Below are 18,633 nucleotides of genomic sequence, written 5' to 3'. Positions count from 1 at the left end.
AGAAGAAAAAAAATACTGGTGGAAAGTGGAGAAAATGTTTTTTGTTTTTGATTTTTTGTTTTGTTTCTTTGTTTTGTTTCCAGTGAAATGTTCTGAAATAAAAGAACTGCATAATTGTAATCATTAAAAGGTATTTTTTTAGAATTATTGTCTTCTACAGAGGCAATGAATTATGCTATATGTGAAAATATAATGTCCTTATGATGTTTGGACCTATCTTTACAAAGTGGTTTACATTTTCCTAATATTAGGGAAATGTGTGGTTCTGAGTTCAAAAGGCTGTACTTGTCTCTTTTCTATTGGAATGCTGATAACATGTGAAGAAATCTCTGAAAAAATATGGCTGAACTTTTCTACCTTCCCTGTGTGTTTTTGTGTTCTTAATATGACTTCCAGATTCTTCTGCCAGTGTACCTATTATGCGATAACTTCATGGTGGGATTTCTGTGCCATTTAAGTTCATCTCTTTTTTTCTGCTTAGAATTCTTCTGTAAGATATAGTCCTGTCTTAAAATGCTGTCTACATGCAAGTGTCTGAAATCCTAGGTCCCTGTGACCCTAAGACTCCTTAAATATCAAAATTGTGATGTTGTGGTGTCAAGTTTATTACGAAATTCGGGAGTAGCAACCTACTATTACTGCACAAGAACACTTAAAATAGTCCAGACTATCAACAGAAAAGGTGCAGATTTTCCAGTGAGAGGAAAACTTATTTAAAACCTATAATCAATTCTTAGACTTCAAATCATTTTTAATTTGCTTAACATTTTGAGTTGATATCTCTAAAACAATATAAAAGCAGGGCCTCCTCTCTCTCTCTCTCTCTCTCTCTCTCTCTCTCTTTCTCTCTCTCACTCTCTCTTTCACAACCTTCTAGTTATTTCCCCTCCAGCAGGGTTGGATTTAAGGAAACTGTTCATGAACAGGAAGGGTCCGGAAGGGAGGAGAAAATGGACAAGATGTAACAGGCAGGGCTTGGGCTTAAGGTGCGACTCTAGGGTGACAACTGGAAATTTCAAGCAAGCTCCACATCTCAGACATGGAGAAAGAGAGCTTGAAAGGAAAGAGGTTTCTTCATTCCTGGAGTTTTACAGGAACTTTCTTGCCAGAGTTATGTCAGAGATATGTGTGTGTGTGTGTGTGTGTGTGTGTGTGTGTGTGTATGTGTGTGTGTGTGTGCATGCATGCATGTGTGTGTATGTATGCATACAAACACTGAGTCTCAAATTCCATCTTAGAAAGATATATTTACTGAAACTGGGTTGGTAAATTAATTATCATACCAAACAGAACTCAAGTTCCATATACCATTTTGCAAATCAGTGCTTAATGAGTTTTCTTTTCATATTTGGGAAAGCTGTGTATAAATCATGGAGTTCTACTAATCCATAATGTCTCCTTAATTCCAGGGAGAGATTGAATATGTGTCGTTCAGAGTGTAAGTTCCAGAAAGCATTCTGGGAAAAGCTACTTGCAAAGCTACTTGCATTCAAGAAGAAAGTGGCCAAGGCAGCAGTAGGAGCTCTGAGAATCAAGACTTTCCCATGATGTGTTTCTCAGGTGTTTTAATTACCCAGACAAAAGAACAGTGGTCAAGAAGCAGAGCTGTTCGTTAAATTCAAGTGCTGGCTAGGCCTCTTCCCTGATTCTGTGCTATGGCATTAGATCACACTACTTGTTTTCCAATTGGGTGCCCTCCAGCCCGGCCCAGAGGGGACTGGGAGAAAGAGATCTTAGATGGGAGATCACAGATCATACTCCCTTCACTACTATTAGAAAAATGACTTGGCGATAGTAAACTACCTATTCTTTATCTAGATCAGGGAAAGTATGTTTGTTTGGTTTTGACTTTTTAGAAGAGCAGTGATCCTCAACGGGCTGTGAGGAACAGGGAGCATGAATGGATGTCTGGATTTTCTATAGAAACCAAAAGAGGGCTGATTGCTTTTTCTTCATGTTTAGTAAGATTTTCTAGACACATTATTGCTAACATTTTCCCAGAGATGACCATATAGAGACATTAGATTTCATATTCTACGTATTTAAGGAAGTATATATGTGAGATCATGAGATTTTTGTTTATCAAAGAAGAATATGGGTCAAATAGTTGAGAAATATATTGTCACAAATGCCCTCTAGCTTTCTTTGATGTATATACGATTGTTTAGGGTGTGACTTGAGCCCTTCCTTGAAAGAGAAGTATAAATTAAATATATATATATATATATATATATATATTTCCTTCATACTACAATTATGAAGCTAGAGATTTTTCTCCTGCTGAATGTTCTCACATTCTAATTATTTTATGTCAATAGCCAAGGAAGAATGAGCAAAGATAAACAAAAGATGATTCAGTTACTTCATAATTATTGTAACTTACATGAAGTTTTATAGTTTTGTTTTGTTTGGTTTGGGATTTTGGTGTGTGTGTGTGCACACACGTGTGCATATGTTCATGTGCATATACACACATGCACATGTGTCTTGGTCCTGGGCTTGAACTCAGAGCCTGGGTACTGTCCCTGAACTTTCTCAACCAAAGCTAGCACTCTACTACTTGAGCTACAGTTCCATTTCCAGTTGTTCTTGGTGGTTACTTGGAATCCCACATACTTTCCTGCCCAGGCTGGCTTTGTACCATGAGCCTCCGATCTCAGCCTCTTGAGTAGCTAAGATTAAGGCCTGAGACATAGCCCAGCTACTATTTGGAAAGGAAGATTTTTTTTCTTTTTCAAACCAGTGGACTTTCCATTTTCTTTTCGTATCTCATGAGCAATAGTTATGATAATACATTATTTTCCAGTGCCAATTTTGAGGAGCCTGTATAATGTGTTCAATAGGAAAGGTTTGTTTGGGATCTGGAAGATAATGAATTGAACTATTAAGGGAAAACTTGTTGTAGAAGTTAATCTTAGTCCTAATCTACTCCTAAAAACACACAATTTGGAAGCATGATGAAGAGAAATGTGTCTCCTTTTTTAATTTTTGATTGTCAGTCATAAGGCTTGAATTCTGGGCCTGGGCACCATCCCTGAGCTCTTTAGCTCAAGGCTAGCACTCTACCACTTGAGCCACAGCACCACTTCCAGTTTTCTGGTGGTTAATTGGAGATAAGAGTCTCACAAACTTTCCTGCCCTGGCTGGCTTTGAACTGTGATCCTCAGATCTCAGCTTCCTGAGTAGATAGGATTAAACAGCTATGAGCCACTGGTGCCTGGCTTACTATGGCTTATTAATGTACTACTTCTCTAAACATTTTATAATTTTTTTTGGGGTCCGGTCGTGGGGCCTGAACTCTGAGCCTGGGCGCTGTCCCTCAGCTCTTCAGCTCAAGGCTAGCGCTCTACCACTTGAGCCACAGTGCCACTTCTGGCTTTTTTCTTTTTGCTTATGTGGTGCTGAGGAATCGAACCCAGGTCCTCAAGCATGCAAGGCAAGCACTCTACCACTGAGCCACCTTCCCAGCCCCACATTTTATAATTTTTATTTATGATTTTTAGCTGAGTTGTACTTTGCCAATATCTATCAGAAGCAGTATTCAATAGATGAAACAGAAGTTAGGGAAAAATCTTACTTATTCTTTTCAAATAAAGATTTGTGAAGCACCAATTATGTATATAATATTATGTAAGATCTAGAATGGGGTACAAATTATTTCCTAGACTGACATTTAAACCTCATTGGGAAAATGAAACAATTATACATAAACATATACTTAAAACAAGCCAGATCTTAAATGCTATATGAAAAACATGAGCAAAATAAAATGGCAAAGAAAATGGAAGGCCATAATAAGGAAATCAAGAAAGCCTGTATGTATATGCAATATGCGGCTGTACTTGGAAAGAGAAGGAGAACTTCCCACCTCTTAAAGATGCAAGACCAAAGGAAGATTTCGGGTAAAGCCAAAATAAGAAGGGCACAGGGATGGGCCGATGATTGATGTACTCAGAAATGTCAAATAAATGGTTCATATAGAATTGAAAGCAGGTGGTATTAGGAGATCAAATTAGAATCCTAAGATAGAGTGGCTTAGGAAAGTCCATACCACTGGGAGGTGAATAGATTTAGTGTAGTGGCAATGTTAAGCCTTGGAAGGGTTTGTAAGAGGAGTGGTAGAATTGAAGGTCTCCGAGAGAGCCCTTGGTGTGTATGCATGGCTTTGTGTGACTGGTTGGAAGTATAAAACTGCATTTCTCTGAACTCCACAACAGTTGCCTGTTTTGCAAGAATATCAATCACTCTTGTGGAACCTTTGAAAGAGGAAGAATGAGGTCCTATTCAACTTACGTTGGTTTTGTTTGTATCTCTCTTCAATAGCCATACATAAACTCTGCCATACATAAACTGGAAACCATTGCTCTTAGTTTGATCTTATTTATGCCTGTTATTTCACTATGGTTATTAATAACACTTCTCAGTTTCAAAAGTATCCTACTTGGAACATAAATTAGTCACTCCAAAATTAGATTGCAATATTTTTCTCATTCTTTTCCTCAATATATCATCCCCAAATGGAAAGCTTGTAAAATTTTGCCTATTAACTGGATATACTGCTTTTGATGGAACAGCCTTGAACCACTCAGACTATATCTCCCACTGAAGGAGCATTTTTTTTTCTAATTCAGCACTGGCTGAAAGCCAACGAAGTATAGACATGGTGTTAACTGCCATGAAGCAAGCAGAAATAAGTAAGGTTTACCCATACACCTCTTAAGAACTCAACAGCCCAGGAAGTATTGAATGACTCCAATGTAAAACTGCCTGCTAGAAGACATGAGAGAATCTAAGGAGAGAGTTTAACCTGTTCGCAGTGTCTGCTTGAGTTTAGATGACTCTCCCAGATAATATTTACCTGTCAATTGAATATTCAAAAACTAGACTTCATATGAAGCACCTTTTAGTCCTAGGTAGGATAAAAACTGGAAAGAATAAACATTTCTGGACCATTACTGGATATGTGTAGAACATAAATTGATATTTCATGCTTGTAATCTGAGTTATAGCTTGTCTCTGTTACTTAAATGGAAAATAAAATCCATGTAAAAGTGAGAGAGAGAATTTTGAGTATGCTGCCAGACGCGGGAATTTATGAAACACTCTTGTCAGCTACTCTGGAAACACTACAAAAGAAAACGTTCTACTTTCTTATTGGTGTTAAAGCCACTAATAGGTGCAGTTTAGTATAATACCACCATGAGAATTACCACCCCCAAAGTGAGCTTGCTTTGGACAAAATTCTACACAGGCATTTTCTCCTTCCTTTTAATCTTGTGCAAAATACCCAAAGGGGCCATTTCCAATCCAAGCAGTGATCTTTCTCAAGTTGATTCTTTCTCAGATCACAGAGACAATGGAGAATAGGCCCTGTTTACTCAAATCAGTCTGGATTAGTGTCACTGCATTGATGGAATCAGAATTAAAAGGAAACCCATTACTTCTCAAAAGGTACCATCAGATGTCTGGGGGAATAGCTGGTTACATTTAAATAGACTGTGTAAGGAGGTGTAGGATTCTACAAGATATATACAACAGAGAATTGGTAAAATGGGGCAAGGTAGGAAGCGTATCTCAGCCTTAGGCCTGGAAGAATACAAGTGCTTGAAAGGCTGAATATCAGAACAGGGGAAGACTCTCTTCTCCTGCCTTTTTTGTTTCTATACTCTAACATCTACACTCAAATGTTTATCTGTAGGCCAAGTTCTTTCCAGTCATTAAGGCTCTGGTGGAGAGCTACAGCATCCTCAAAAGTTTCTCAGATCCTTCCACACAGAAGAAAGCCTCTTCCCTTTTAACTCTTTATTTTGTCAGATGCCTCCACTCCTAAAAAAGTGTTTTCTTTAGTCCTGTATCCTCTACAGGGCCAATAAATTGTATTCCGTGAATACAAGCATCCGTGGATACAAGCATCTGTTGCTATGGTTTTGAAGTGCTATCTTCAGATAGAAATGTAGCGCATGGTATCTATTTAAAGAAAAGGTTGTTACTGTCCTGCAGAAAAAGTTAAAGTAATCCCCACACATTACACAAACCTTGTTCACCTAAATGTTCTGTAGGTAACTAAAACATTTGTTTTTGTGGACAATATGCAACCTGAATTTTGAAAGTGAGTCAGATGTTACTCTATTTTAATTCAAATGGCAAGAAAGGTTTTCAAATGGAGGGCAGTTTCCTAAATGACTTACACTCTGCCAGGTAAATAATGTTAAGTGTGTGCTGCTTCCACATAATTGATTACCTACAGGATAGATAATGTGTTTGATTAAAAGAAAAAAAAAACAACAGAACAGATCAGGTTTTTATCTGGTATTGCCATCACTTTTAAAAGTGTTTACTTGCTTCCATGCTATTTGCTTGATTCAGTCTGTCCCTTGAATGTATGTCTCTTAGTCATGGCCAGAAAGGTGAGTGGTTTGATCTGGGTGAATAGGCTTGATGATTGGCAAACACTGTCGCCTTTTTATTTTCTATGGTCTTATTACTGAAGGAGGCCTAAGAAGGCTTGAAATCATTTCACTCAGACATGGTGTCTCAGGATTATTTTTACTCAAAGACATTAATAAGCTATTGCAGTTACTAACCTGACATATATGGTGGTGTAAATAAAATGGAACAGATAAATGCTCTTTTGGAGTAAAGCATGTCTTCTATATATCTGGAAACCTCAGTTTTAATTTGAGGTAAAAGTGACAGCTTAAAGGAACATTCCAATGGTATTTAAATCTCCATGTCTAATCCCAAAGCTTAGGAAATTACTGAAAACTTTACACCAACTAAAATACGTAGCAAACAACAAAGCACTTGACAAACCAAGTTAAGTTGGAGAACTGGGGCCATTGTACACTTTGCCTAGCATGTGTGAGGCCTTGGGATACAAAAGAAATGAGAAGAGAAGAAATAAAGTAAATTAGAACTCATGAAAGAATACTCCTCATTTGAGGAGTAGTATGATCCCTGCTTTCTGCTTCTTATTGGCTTCTGATTTGGTCTCAGTGTATATGTTATAAATCTGGACAATGAAGTCATGAATTTATATCATTTCCAAGAAATAGTTTGTAAAGTCTGACAAACCACAATCTTAGTTCCTCAAAAAATACATTTGTATGCCATTAATTATGTTATTATTCTAAACTGAATTCTGACTAACTGGGCAGAAAATCATAGAAATTATACAAGGAGAGGCCAATTTTGTGGCCAGTCTTCCAGAAATGAATAGTCTTAATTCTAAATTTGTTTTCCAGGTGGTTTCTTTCCAAAGTAGTCTACATTTGGCCATAATTGACATTAGTAGGAAGTGAATAATGACATGACCACAAAGATTTGTATCCTTAGTGCTGACTGAGGTGCAAAATCTAAATGATTGGATCAGAAACATTGCTTTGGCACAAACAAGAGTGTGTTATGTGTTCATTTTGAGGAAGTAGAAACTCATTAATAAACTCGGCAGCTATGTGTGAACCTCCAAAGATTATTACTCATTGCATCGTGAGTGACAATACTGGCTATTCTGCTACTAGTTCCCATCAAAGCTGAAGCTGAAAACACAGTTCCCACCTAACCAGACAAAGCCTAGCACAAAGGAAAGGTCATAGAGATTACTTGAGAATACATTATAACATTTACTTGGCAGTAGAATGTATAGAAATCAGCTCAGGGGCTGGGAAGGTGGCTCAGTGGTAGAGTGCTTGCCTTGCATGCTCGAGGCCCTGGGTTCGATTCCTCAGCACCATATAAGCAAAAAGAAAAAAGCCGGAAGTGGTGCTGTGGCTCAAGTGGTAGAGCGCTAGCCTTGAGCTGAAGAGCTGAGGGACAGCGCCCAGGCCCAGAGTTCAGGCCCCACGACCGGACCCCCCCCAAAAAAAGAAATCAGCCCAATTGGGGCACACACTTGCTTCAGGATTAAAAACTAAAAAACAAAAAACAATACCCTACTGAGTTAGAATAAAAGAGGTAGTTTTGCAAAGTAATTTTTAATTTCAAAGTGTTCTGCATGCATTTTTTAAAGAAGTATTTGAGCATCTACTGTGTCTCAAACACTGGTCTAGATACTAGAGATTTCCTAGTAAATCCTAGTAAATATGCCAGGTAAGAATGCATTATCTAGCAGAGAAAAGCATCATTGTTAAATATCTATACAGATAGTCCGTTTTGACTATTATTATGTGATGCAAATGGAAAATCCTATAAAAGTGTGAGGCAGAAAGCAGTGGTCTTTTCAGCAGTGAGAGAAGGTGCTTTGCAGAGGAAAATTAAATTGAACACTGGGAAAGCTATTGCATAATGAACCCTGGAGCGGTTGGGATGTGCCAAAAGCATTAGAACTAAAGGAGTTGGTCTTTGAAAAGCTACAGGAAAACCCATTTGCTAAAGGAGAGCATGGGGTGACATAACTAGAGCTGGTAGTAGCTCAAAGGAGTTAGAGCTCTTTTTTCTTTTTATTCCTTTTGTGCCACTACTGGGGCTTGAACGCAGTGTCTGGCTCTGTCCTTTAGCATTTTAACTTGAGGCAGCTAGTGTACTGTTTGAGCAACACCTCCACTTCTGACTTTTTAGTGGTTAATAGGAAATAAATGTCTTATAGATTTTTCCTGCTTGAGCTTGGTTTAAACCACAGTTCCCAGATCTCAGCTTCCTGAGTAGCAGGACTATACATGTGAGCCTACAATGGATTTCTTAACTCAGGTTTCTTAACTCTCCACAAATATCCACATTCTAGGAGTACAGATATGGCTAAAATGGTAGAGTACCAGTTAAGAGTAAACACACCCTGTGGGAACACAAGGTCAGGCTGGAGTTTAAGCCTCAGTATGGAACAAAATGGACAGAGCATTACTATTGAACTTGAAAAGTCTCAAGGGTTCATTTCCATACAAATAGACTAACTTTCACTAAAGAGTTCAGTTATTCTACACTTCCTAATCTCAACTATGTAGGCAAAGCAGAGGTAGTAAGATGACTATTATTTTTATAGATTGAAATGTCTTCAAGAAATAGAAGAGAAAATTGCCTCAATAATAGTTTCATTTGTACCTTTATAAATAGCTTTTGGTTTGAACAAACTGAAATTGCTTACATTTCTCTAATAAGTGGATGGAGAATTATAGACTATTAGAATTACATTCATCTGCTTGTATTCAGCCTGTATTTGCCTGAACATAGTGATGTCAGTTTCCTATAGATTCCTTATAATTTTATTTTGTTCATCCTAATTTCTAGAAGGGAACATTTTCTAAAGTCATATAATTTACCATTTATTTCTCTCTAACTGAACAATGTACATTTTAATTTGGCTATCTTTGGTTGTGTCATTTCTTCCTATTTTTTCAAATGCTATCTGTGATATTAGTTGATATTTTGTTTGCTTGATCAGCCAACTTTGAATTTAATTTCTTTCACCTGTCAGTTTGAATTTCAAGGGAGCTCTTTCTTCCACTATAGATTCTTGGTCATCCAATAATCTTGCCATTTTGTGTCATAAAATAAAATGTTGTAGTTGACTTTCTGTCTATATGCCTTCTAGAATTTTGTGTGACAAATTATTTATTGTTATATTTGGCTTACTATAAGATATGGGAAAGTTATACTTTCAGACATTCCCTTTCCAAAATTATTTTAGAACACAAACAAAAGTAAAAAGTTTTACATTTAACAAAACGTGATTTTTATAAATGTGACAGTAAGTAAATTAATTTTTTTTTTTTTGTCGGTCATGGGGCTTGAACTCTAGGCCTGGGCGCTGTCCCTGCACTCTTCAGCTCAAGGCAAGCACTCTACCTCTTGAGCCACAGCACCACTTCTGGTTTTCTAGTGGTTTATTGGAGATCAGAGTCTCACAGATTTTTCTGCCCGGGCTGGCTTTGAACCATGATCCTCAGATCTCAGCCTCCTGAGTAGCTAGGATTATAGACGTGAGCCACCGGTGCCCAGCTAGTCAGTCAATTTTTAAGGTTGAACCATGCTACTTATCTTCTTGACTTCAAATGTAGTTAATTGTATTTAATTCTAGTATAAAACAAACTATTCTCTGAAGTGAGACAGGTAGTAAAATACTTAAAAATGACAAGTATTTTCCCCTTGGGCAGGGTTTGTTGAAAATTTGTATCCTGCTAATATTAGAAGATAGAAATGCAGTACTGTGTGCAAAAATATAATATAGGCTTTGTAAATTCAGGGTCATGAAGAAACTGTTTTCTTTTTCCCAGGAGCGTCTATAGAATGTTCACAAAATCTTCTTCAGGAAGTGAAAGGTCTTACTTAACTGAAGAAACTATAGATACTGTCTGAGATGTTTTTGATTTTCAGATTTGGCCAGAGAAATATGTGCAAAGAAAAAGCAGTTATTTTATGCACCTGTTTTGAAAATGGTCTGATAGCATTACTATAAAATAGCTTCCCATGGAGGGTGATTAAGGTGCTTCAGATGAATGGAGAGTAGAAGGGTAGGTGAATACAGTCATTATATTCAATGTTCATATATAAAAATGGAACCATCACTTGAATTTATGGGTGGAACTGGGAGAGATGAGGAAGAAGAATGGAAAGGGTGACACTGATCCAGTGCATTGTGTTTATAAACTGACAAGAGTTGAAACTACTTCTTATCCATGAGTATAAAAAATATAGATAAATAGCTTCACCATGGAGCTAGAAGAATGTTAAGAGCTGGGGCAAACATTGTATCCCATCTTCAGATCCAGTTTCCTCAACTTTACATGGATTTTTACCTTATATGAAGCTCAGTGTCAAGCTGTTCAACTAGATTACCTGGAGGTACATAACATATTAGTGGCTAAGGCTGGCCTCAAATTCAGTTCTACTATATCAGCCTCACAAGTGCTGGGATTACAGGATTGTACTACTACATGTGGATAAATCATGATTATATATTCCAATAGTAATCTCTCTTGTCTCTGACTTAATTCTGTTCCCCATTTTCATGACTCTCTTGGTATATGCTATTGGCTATTGTTGCTATATGAATATCACATAACTAGTACAGAGAGTAATACCTAGGAAAGAGGACCTTTGTCTTTTGCAGACATGGTAGAAAGAGAGTTTTGGAAACACAAATTGCATTTAAGGTTCTGTTTGCACTGCATTTATCAAATGACTTGATGGTAATCTGTTTTTGATATTAACTTGTTTCAGAACCAGAGGCTTGACTCATTCTTGACCTGGCATTCTGGTGGCCCTAGGTTTAATCCCTAGTATGGAAATAAATGGGTTAATTAAGTAATGTTTCATATGAAAATAATTAAAGCATCAATTTTAATTGCACAGAAATCCAGATATTTAATATTCAGCTTTGTTTACAGAAGTCCACCAATACATTATTATGGAGCCTGTCTGGGAAAATCCATGATTTATTCAGAATTCATGATCATCAGAAGGGTTTAATTCAAGAAAGCAAAATAAAACATCACTAGAGAGACTATATTCAGAGAGCATTTTATAAAGGACACACAGAGAAAATCTGGTCATATATAATTTATTTCTTACCTATCTTTATTGTAGCACCTTCTACAATTTAGTGGGGAAGTGGAGCAGAGGCTAGAAATGGCCATAATATTAAGTGTTTTTGTCCCAAGTCTGTATCATCCTTCTTATGGAACTGTTGGCTCACCTGGTTTGAACTTGAATATGTTATGAACATTGATAACAAGCCAGGGTCCACTCAGAGAGTCTGCTCTCTCCAAGTTCATAAGGAATAAAATGTCTATTGAAACTCACAGGGAGTCTACTGGTTTATTCAATCAGGATTACAGCAGTTCAAAAACACAGCTCAGTTTTGTCTTTTATGTTTTGTAGAAGGAAGACTACCTCATCTTTCACATGTGATTGGATAGACACATAATATGCATTCATTATCCATATATATGCAGAGTATATGAAGTTTATTCTGAAACCAATGAACTTTATGTTTAGAAAGGGAGAATATATACATTATTTCATTTCAGACACTCTAATAATCTTTGTTACATGAGACATATAAAGACCAGTAAGTTCTTCCAAGGGTAGTGTTTATGCCATATATGCACATGTCATGTCCTAATCTCTGGAACTCTTTTAAAGGCATTGTCAATAAGCATTGTATTAGCATTCTGGCATAACCTGTTTCTTCCTTCTGTGTTTATGGAATGTCTGAGAGTAAGAAGGGAACTGTTCCTTTCCTTCCAGCAGCTTCACTATGATGGGAAATGAGGGGATAAATATTCTTCACATTGTCCTGGAGAGAGAGCCACTTCCTGGGCAAGAAAACTGTGTGGTAACCTCCTTAGAAGAGCGCTGTGCTTTGCTTCATGCTGTACTATCACCATGTACAAATGCTTAGTAATTTATGAACAGAAGGCCCTGAATTTTTGTTTTGCACAGAGCTACAAATGATTTCCCTGTCCTATCTTAGTAACACTTGTTCTTCTTGGCTCTGTTGCTTTGCCCATGGCCTCCAAATCATACTCTGTCAACATATGTAATCTCTCTTCAAATCAAAAAATAAACAAATAAGAACCTTTAAAAAAAAACTAAATATTTTAAAACTCCATTTCTAATGAGCTATATCCGTGGTAGTTTCTTGACTTACTGGTTTGTGTGGTGGTAGTGTTGGGATGTGTGTGTGTGTGTATGTGTGGGTGGGTGGGTGGGTGTGAGTGTGTCTATGTGTGTGCAAGAGAGAGAGAGAGAGAGGAGAGATGGTCCTGAGACTTGAACTCAAGGCTAGCAACATATTACTTGAACCACAGCTCTACTTCCAGCTTTTGGTGATTAATTGGAGACTTTCCTGTCTGGGCTGGTTTTGGACGCTGATTCTCAGATATCAACTTCCTTAGTCTGATTACAGACATGAGCCACCAGCACTGGTGACTTACTGTTATTTTTTTTTTCTTTTTTAGTTTTTTGTTTGTTTGTTTGTTTTCAGTTAGTGATGGGGCTTGACTGTGGGGCTTGAACTCAGGGCCTGGACATTGTCCCTGAGCTCATTTGCCCAAGGCTAGTGCTCCATCACTTTGAACCACAATTCCACTTGCAGTTTTCCAGCGATTAATTGAAGATGTTTCTCATGGACTTTCTTGCCCCAGCTGGCTTTGAATGGTGATCCTTAGATCTCAGCCTCCTCAGTAACTAGGGTTATAGGTGAGCCTGTAACAGGCTGTTTATTTATTTATTTTTTAAAATAAACTAAGATAAGTATTCAAATAGATTTCCAATGATGCAACTCTTACTTGAGTGGTCTCATTGATTGTGTTTTTTAAAAAACAAGTTAATAGGGCTGGGAAGTTGGCTCAGTGGTAGAGCACTTGCCTTGCATGCCTGAGGCCCTGGGTTTGATTCCTCAGCACCACATAAGCAAAAAGAAAAAAGCTAGAAGTGGCACTGTGGCTCAAGTGGTAGAGCACTAGCCTTGAGCTGAAGAGCTGAGGGACAGCACCCAGGCCCAGAGTTCAGGACCCACGACCTGACCCCCCCCCAAAAAAAAAAGTTAATAGTGCTGGCATTACTACTACTAAAAAAAAAATAAGCATGCTATTTGAATTCTGATTATTTGAAATTAAATTGGGGAAGAATTTAAATTAAAATATGTTCCCAAATTTTAGATGGAATTTTATTTTGAATTATTATGCTAATAATTATGCCCAGGACTGAGAAATCTAGCTTGATGCTGTATGAACTGAGCCATTAACCTTAGAAACAAATTCTTTTGTCTCTCAGTATGATATTTTATCTGGAACGTATGCAACTTAAAAATATGTCATTTACAAAAAAGATCCATCAGCTCCCACCATGCTTATTAATGAGTTTTGGAATACAGCTTGAGCTTCATTGGTTCCAAACAGCATGGTTAATCTTATTGCAAAGGTTGAGAAGTCCTTTTGTGACCCCTTTTGTATTTCCATTTCTCTTAAATCCTTGGAGAAACTATGAGTGTTTCCCTCACTGCCTGATAAAGCTGGGCCTCCCACCTTAACCTTTCGCTTTATATGTACATATTGTGGCGGGAAATTCAAAGGGTCAGTGGGTGTTTCTTTGTTCTCATTCAAGCCCACAATTAGCTGCTGTGCCTCTGGGAGGGGAGGAGGAGGTAGAGGTGGCCCAATGGCCCTTTTACTGCCTGCAGAAAGTGCTCAGCCAGTTTCTTTGTCCTTTCTGTCAGGCATGGCTGCCTCCCTAATTGTAGCGCTGTAGGGAAACACGTGCCTTTGTGAACATTATCTGATTCCTACAGGACTTTCAGGAGTGCTTTGTATACTGACCCCTAACAAACACAAATAAGATCTTCTCAATTCCTTTTGCAGGCTGATATCAGCCTCAGGCTTCAGTTCAGCCAGGCGACCCTGAATACTTGTGTGTGTCAGCCTCAGTCTCTGATTTTTCTTTCTTCCTTTTCTACACCTACAGTGTTATTTATTCATTTCTTTTGCCCAGTCCTTCAGAGGTTGAAGATGGAGGATAGGAAAGGAGCAGGAGCTATAGAAGTCAGAGGGGAGAAGAGGCGAGACAAACAGCTGCTCTTGTCAGCATGGGGATAAGTGTGGATAGATTAATAGCAATCTGCAGAGCAAATGGGGAGGTGGCATTCGCGGGGAATGTGAACGCATGAATGTAATGGAATGGGCATGCGACTGTTAAGGTTTAGACAGATGCTCTCTCTGGACTGAATGGAATGGTCGAGTCAGTTTCTTCTCCCCATGTGGCAGAATGAATGCTGGGTAACTTTATTAAAGTTTAAATATAAAACAAAGGAGGAGGCAACAATGCTTGATAAGAAATGTACTCATTACCTTGCTCATGTAATTGTAACCCCTTTGTATGGTATTTTCACAAAAAAAAAAAGTTTAAATATTTAAAAGGCACAAGCCCTAATTTCTTTGTGACATTATTTCTTTTCTTTCCCCCTAATGTTCTTTAGCTTGGGTCTCTGATTTAATTGAAAAGCCTTGTTTTCTTTATAAGATACGCACCAACATATGTACCTTCCTCTTGCTCTTGATTAGCTTAAGGAGAAAATGAGATTTCCCTGTCTCAGAAGGGTTCACAAAAGGAAACTACCACAGGCTGCTTTTCCCTTTTGGAAACGTGTTCATTTTGACTCAGGTTTCAGGATGGACTGCAGGCTGTTTGACAGTTATGAGGTTCTGAACAGAGTTCTGAGCATATGTACATGTAAATACACACACATACACATGAAGCAGTTTTACATTTTCTTCTCTGCTTATTAACCAATGCTTGGACAAATTATTTTCCCTCTCTGATATTAATGTGATAATGTTGGTTTGCAGGTAAAATGAGAAGAATTTAATCCATTCCTTCCATCAACACCTTCCTGAGTATGTATTTATGCTCACGTTCACACACATTGAGGAGATAAAAGCATCTCCCAGCATAGCTACATGAGCTAATACTCTCCTGAATTCTATCAAGAGCAGAATTTTATCCATAGCTACTTGATGTTTTGTTGACTTTCACGTTCTCTACTCTGAAGTGAATGTTGCCACTGAAAATGAAACAAAAACATATTTAAAAGATAAATTAGTAAGTTATCTATTATAATATATAGTTGAAATCAGACAGAGTGATGGAGATACTAACTGGTGAGTCCCAGTCAGGGAAGCACTTCACTCCAGTAGTTAAAGAACAGCTTGGGCGATATAGGAAGACCTGCATCTCAGAATATGACTAGATCAACAAGAGAAAATAAATCAATACGCAAAATAAAATTGTATTTTTCGGCTTCCCTAACCCTGTTGCCCATTTGCGTGAATCTTTGTGAAATTCGTTCCTAGGATTGGATTGGATGGGATGGGGTGGGGGTGAGTACAAAGCATAATGTAGGACAACAGAATTTAGAATTAAAACAAAGGAAATTTGAAAATCATCTGATTTTTGTCCCACATATGCGAAGATTTTGATGTGTAAACTCCCTTCAATTGATCAAGTTGGTCCTTTTCAGTATGAATATTATGAATACTCTTCCTCTCACAAAGGAATAAAGCAAAGTATGTCTTCATTATAAAATACTTCTAGATGAGGCTAAGTGGCTCTGGTCTGTTAACTCTGTTATTCAGGAGGCTGAGATTTGAGGGTCACAGTTCAAAATCAGCTCAGGCAGACAAATCTGAGAGATTCGTACCTCTAAATAATCGGTTAAAATGTTGGAAATAAATGAGTGGATGCCAGCCTTGAGTGAAAAAGCTAAACCAGGGTAGAAGGCCCTGAGTTCAAGCCCCAGCATCGGCACATATACAAACAATAATTCTATGCAGTTCTTGAGCACTGGACACATTCTGCCTAGCTAGAGTACTATATATTCTTTCACACATTCTTCAGGATACCAGTCACCAAGGTGATGTAATCTTTGAAGGTCATTCAAGGTCATTAGGGCTCAGACTTGATGTTTTCCAGTGAGTCACAAATGGTTGATTTTTTACTTTGTATATGAAGTTTTAGACTTGGAGTGGGTTTTGGGCATGTGCAGGCAACAAATAATGTCTTTTTTTTTCTGGAGTTTCCATGACTAACGTTGGGGTTCTGGGTGTTCACGCAGCCACAGTACACGAACCTGGGGCTCCTGAACAGCATGGACCAGCAGATCCAGAATGGCTCCTCGTCCACCAGCCCCTACAACACAGACCATGCACAGAACAGCGTCACGGCGCCCTCGCCCTATGCGCAGCCCAGCTCCACCTTTGACGCCCTCTCTCCATCACCTGCCATTCCCTCCAACACAGACTACCCAGGCCCGCACAGCTTCGATGTGTCTTTCCAGCAATCGAGTACCGCCAAGTCAGCCACCTGGACGGTAAGAGCACAGGATCCCCAGGCCATCAAGCTTCACTTCCAACCATAAGGAAGGTGCTCATCACCTGGCAGGGTGATTCCTCTGCCAAAGTTAGAGTGTCATTGTTTCCTGATTGGAAACTTTTGTTGTTTTGGATATTTAATGCTTAAAACAGAGAAAAAGAAAGACCAGGTGCCATTTAACAAGGAAAGTCACATTTGGACCCAAATGCCCCTCTCCATTCCATACAGGTCCTAGTCACTGCAATCGTTGTGACATTCTTGCTTTGTGATGTCTTTTTATTTTTGAGGATTTCCAGAAAAACAATGAAACATTATGCCAGTAAGAAGTATCATAATCATAGCCTAAAGATAGAATGTATGTTTACCATCTACAAAATTTCAAGAACTTTATATCTCTTTATGGTAAAGATGTAAATATTATAGGAATTGATTTTTCAAAAATATGTTTATTCTACTTCATAGTTTATTTTAGAATATATAATAATATGAATAAAGCTCAGATGTGTAGGTGACACCTACAGAGACGTTGTTTACTAATTGGTCAAAGTATGCTCATGGCCCAAGTACCATTTATTAATTAATTTAATGTTTGCATGGATCACAGAAGTTCATCTAACTAATCCTCACCACGTCAAAAAAAAAAAGTAGCTTCAGTATTTTCTGAAGTTCTTTTCTCTCCTGCTTTGGCAAATACAATTCTCTGATAAACATTTCCATTCTTTACTTTACCTATAATATCTAGTGCACTATTGTCTTTTGTGCAACTGAAGAAGTTATTAGGTATCTGATTTGGTAACTCTACACTTGACATAATTTCACATCTGCCCACTGATTTTGACTTCATATCTTTATCAAATAGGCACAAACATTTTATTTTGTTTTGTTAACTCCTAATATGCCAGTGAGGAAGCCTGGAAAACTGGAGACTAAGTGACATGTGAAAGTTGCAGAGGCTCTATAAGAGCTAGATGTATTTCTGGTTCCTACCTTTCCTCAATGAACTATGTTCTTTTTTACTTTTTATATCAGAATGTCCCCAAATTGTCTCAGAACCTGTTTTGTCATTGGACTTTGTTTTGTTATTTGAAAAGAGGCCATGTTATGATTCATATTTATACATAAAGTATAAACATTAGCTTAACTTTTTCTTCCTGGTGTCCTTTATCAATTATCTCATAATCCTTGCTACCATTTGCCTTTATAATCCTGGACATGGACCTGAAGGTGAGTAAACTTGAATTTATAGGCTTTCTAGAGTTGGTTGGTTGATCCAGGTGATATTTTTTTGGATGGGGGGAGAGTGGTCACCTAGGGCACATTCACAAACACTAATCTTCAAGGTGAATAGTACATGTCATTCTGAGTTCAAGGTCCATTATAATATGAGTGAGCTTGTCTGAAGGAATGATTGTCTTGTGGAGGCAGCCAAATTAAAAAAAAATCACTTCCCTTCTAAAATCATTTAAGAATTGAAGGGGTAGAGCTTGTCATACATTCACCAGGATGATTAGTTTTCTCCTTTCTTCTTCCTTTACCACCTCATCATCCAGAAATCCTAAGCTTTATTTGCAAATTCAGCACAACGAGAAACCATTCCCATTCAAAACCTCTGTTTCAGGGAAGTAGGATCTAGAAAAGAAATGATGTTGGTGTAATACACTGTAAAATACTTTTTACATATGACAGGCACTTTAGGTGATGAGAAAAGATTAGTGAGGGAGAGCCAGAAAACCTAGATTCTAGTGTGGTCATCTGAGTGACCTTAGTCAAATCACTTCACCTTTCTGGAATTCAGTAGGTGCCTCAAGCTAAGATAATGAAATCTACTTATTT

General features: G+C 37.9%; 1 protein-coding gene across 8 annotated transcripts in view; it reads left to right on the top strand.

The window, feature by feature from the left end:
- Tp63 (tumor protein p63) overlaps positions 1-18,633 on the top strand; it is a 211,521-nt gene that overhangs the window by 117,717 nt on the left and 75,171 nt on the right. For all 8 annotated transcript variants that reach the window (XM_042669708.1, XM_042669700.1, XM_042669742.1 and 5 more), the window contains one exon: positions 16,544-16,798. In XM_042669708.1, coding sequence (XP_042525642.1) covers positions 16,544-16,798 — 255 coding nt within the window. The remainder of the gene's footprint in view (positions 1-16,543; positions 16,799-18,633) is intronic.

This window comes from Dipodomys spectabilis, unplaced genomic scaffold, assembly GCF_019054845.1.
Source record: "Dipodomys spectabilis isolate Male_0828 unplaced genomic scaffold, ASM1905484v1 ptg000017l, whole genome shotgun sequence".
In the NCBI taxonomy this organism is placed as follows: domain Eukaryota; kingdom Metazoa; phylum Chordata; class Mammalia; order Rodentia; family Heteromyidae; genus Dipodomys; species Dipodomys spectabilis.
This window is presented reverse-complemented; position numbering and strand designations above follow the sequence as displayed.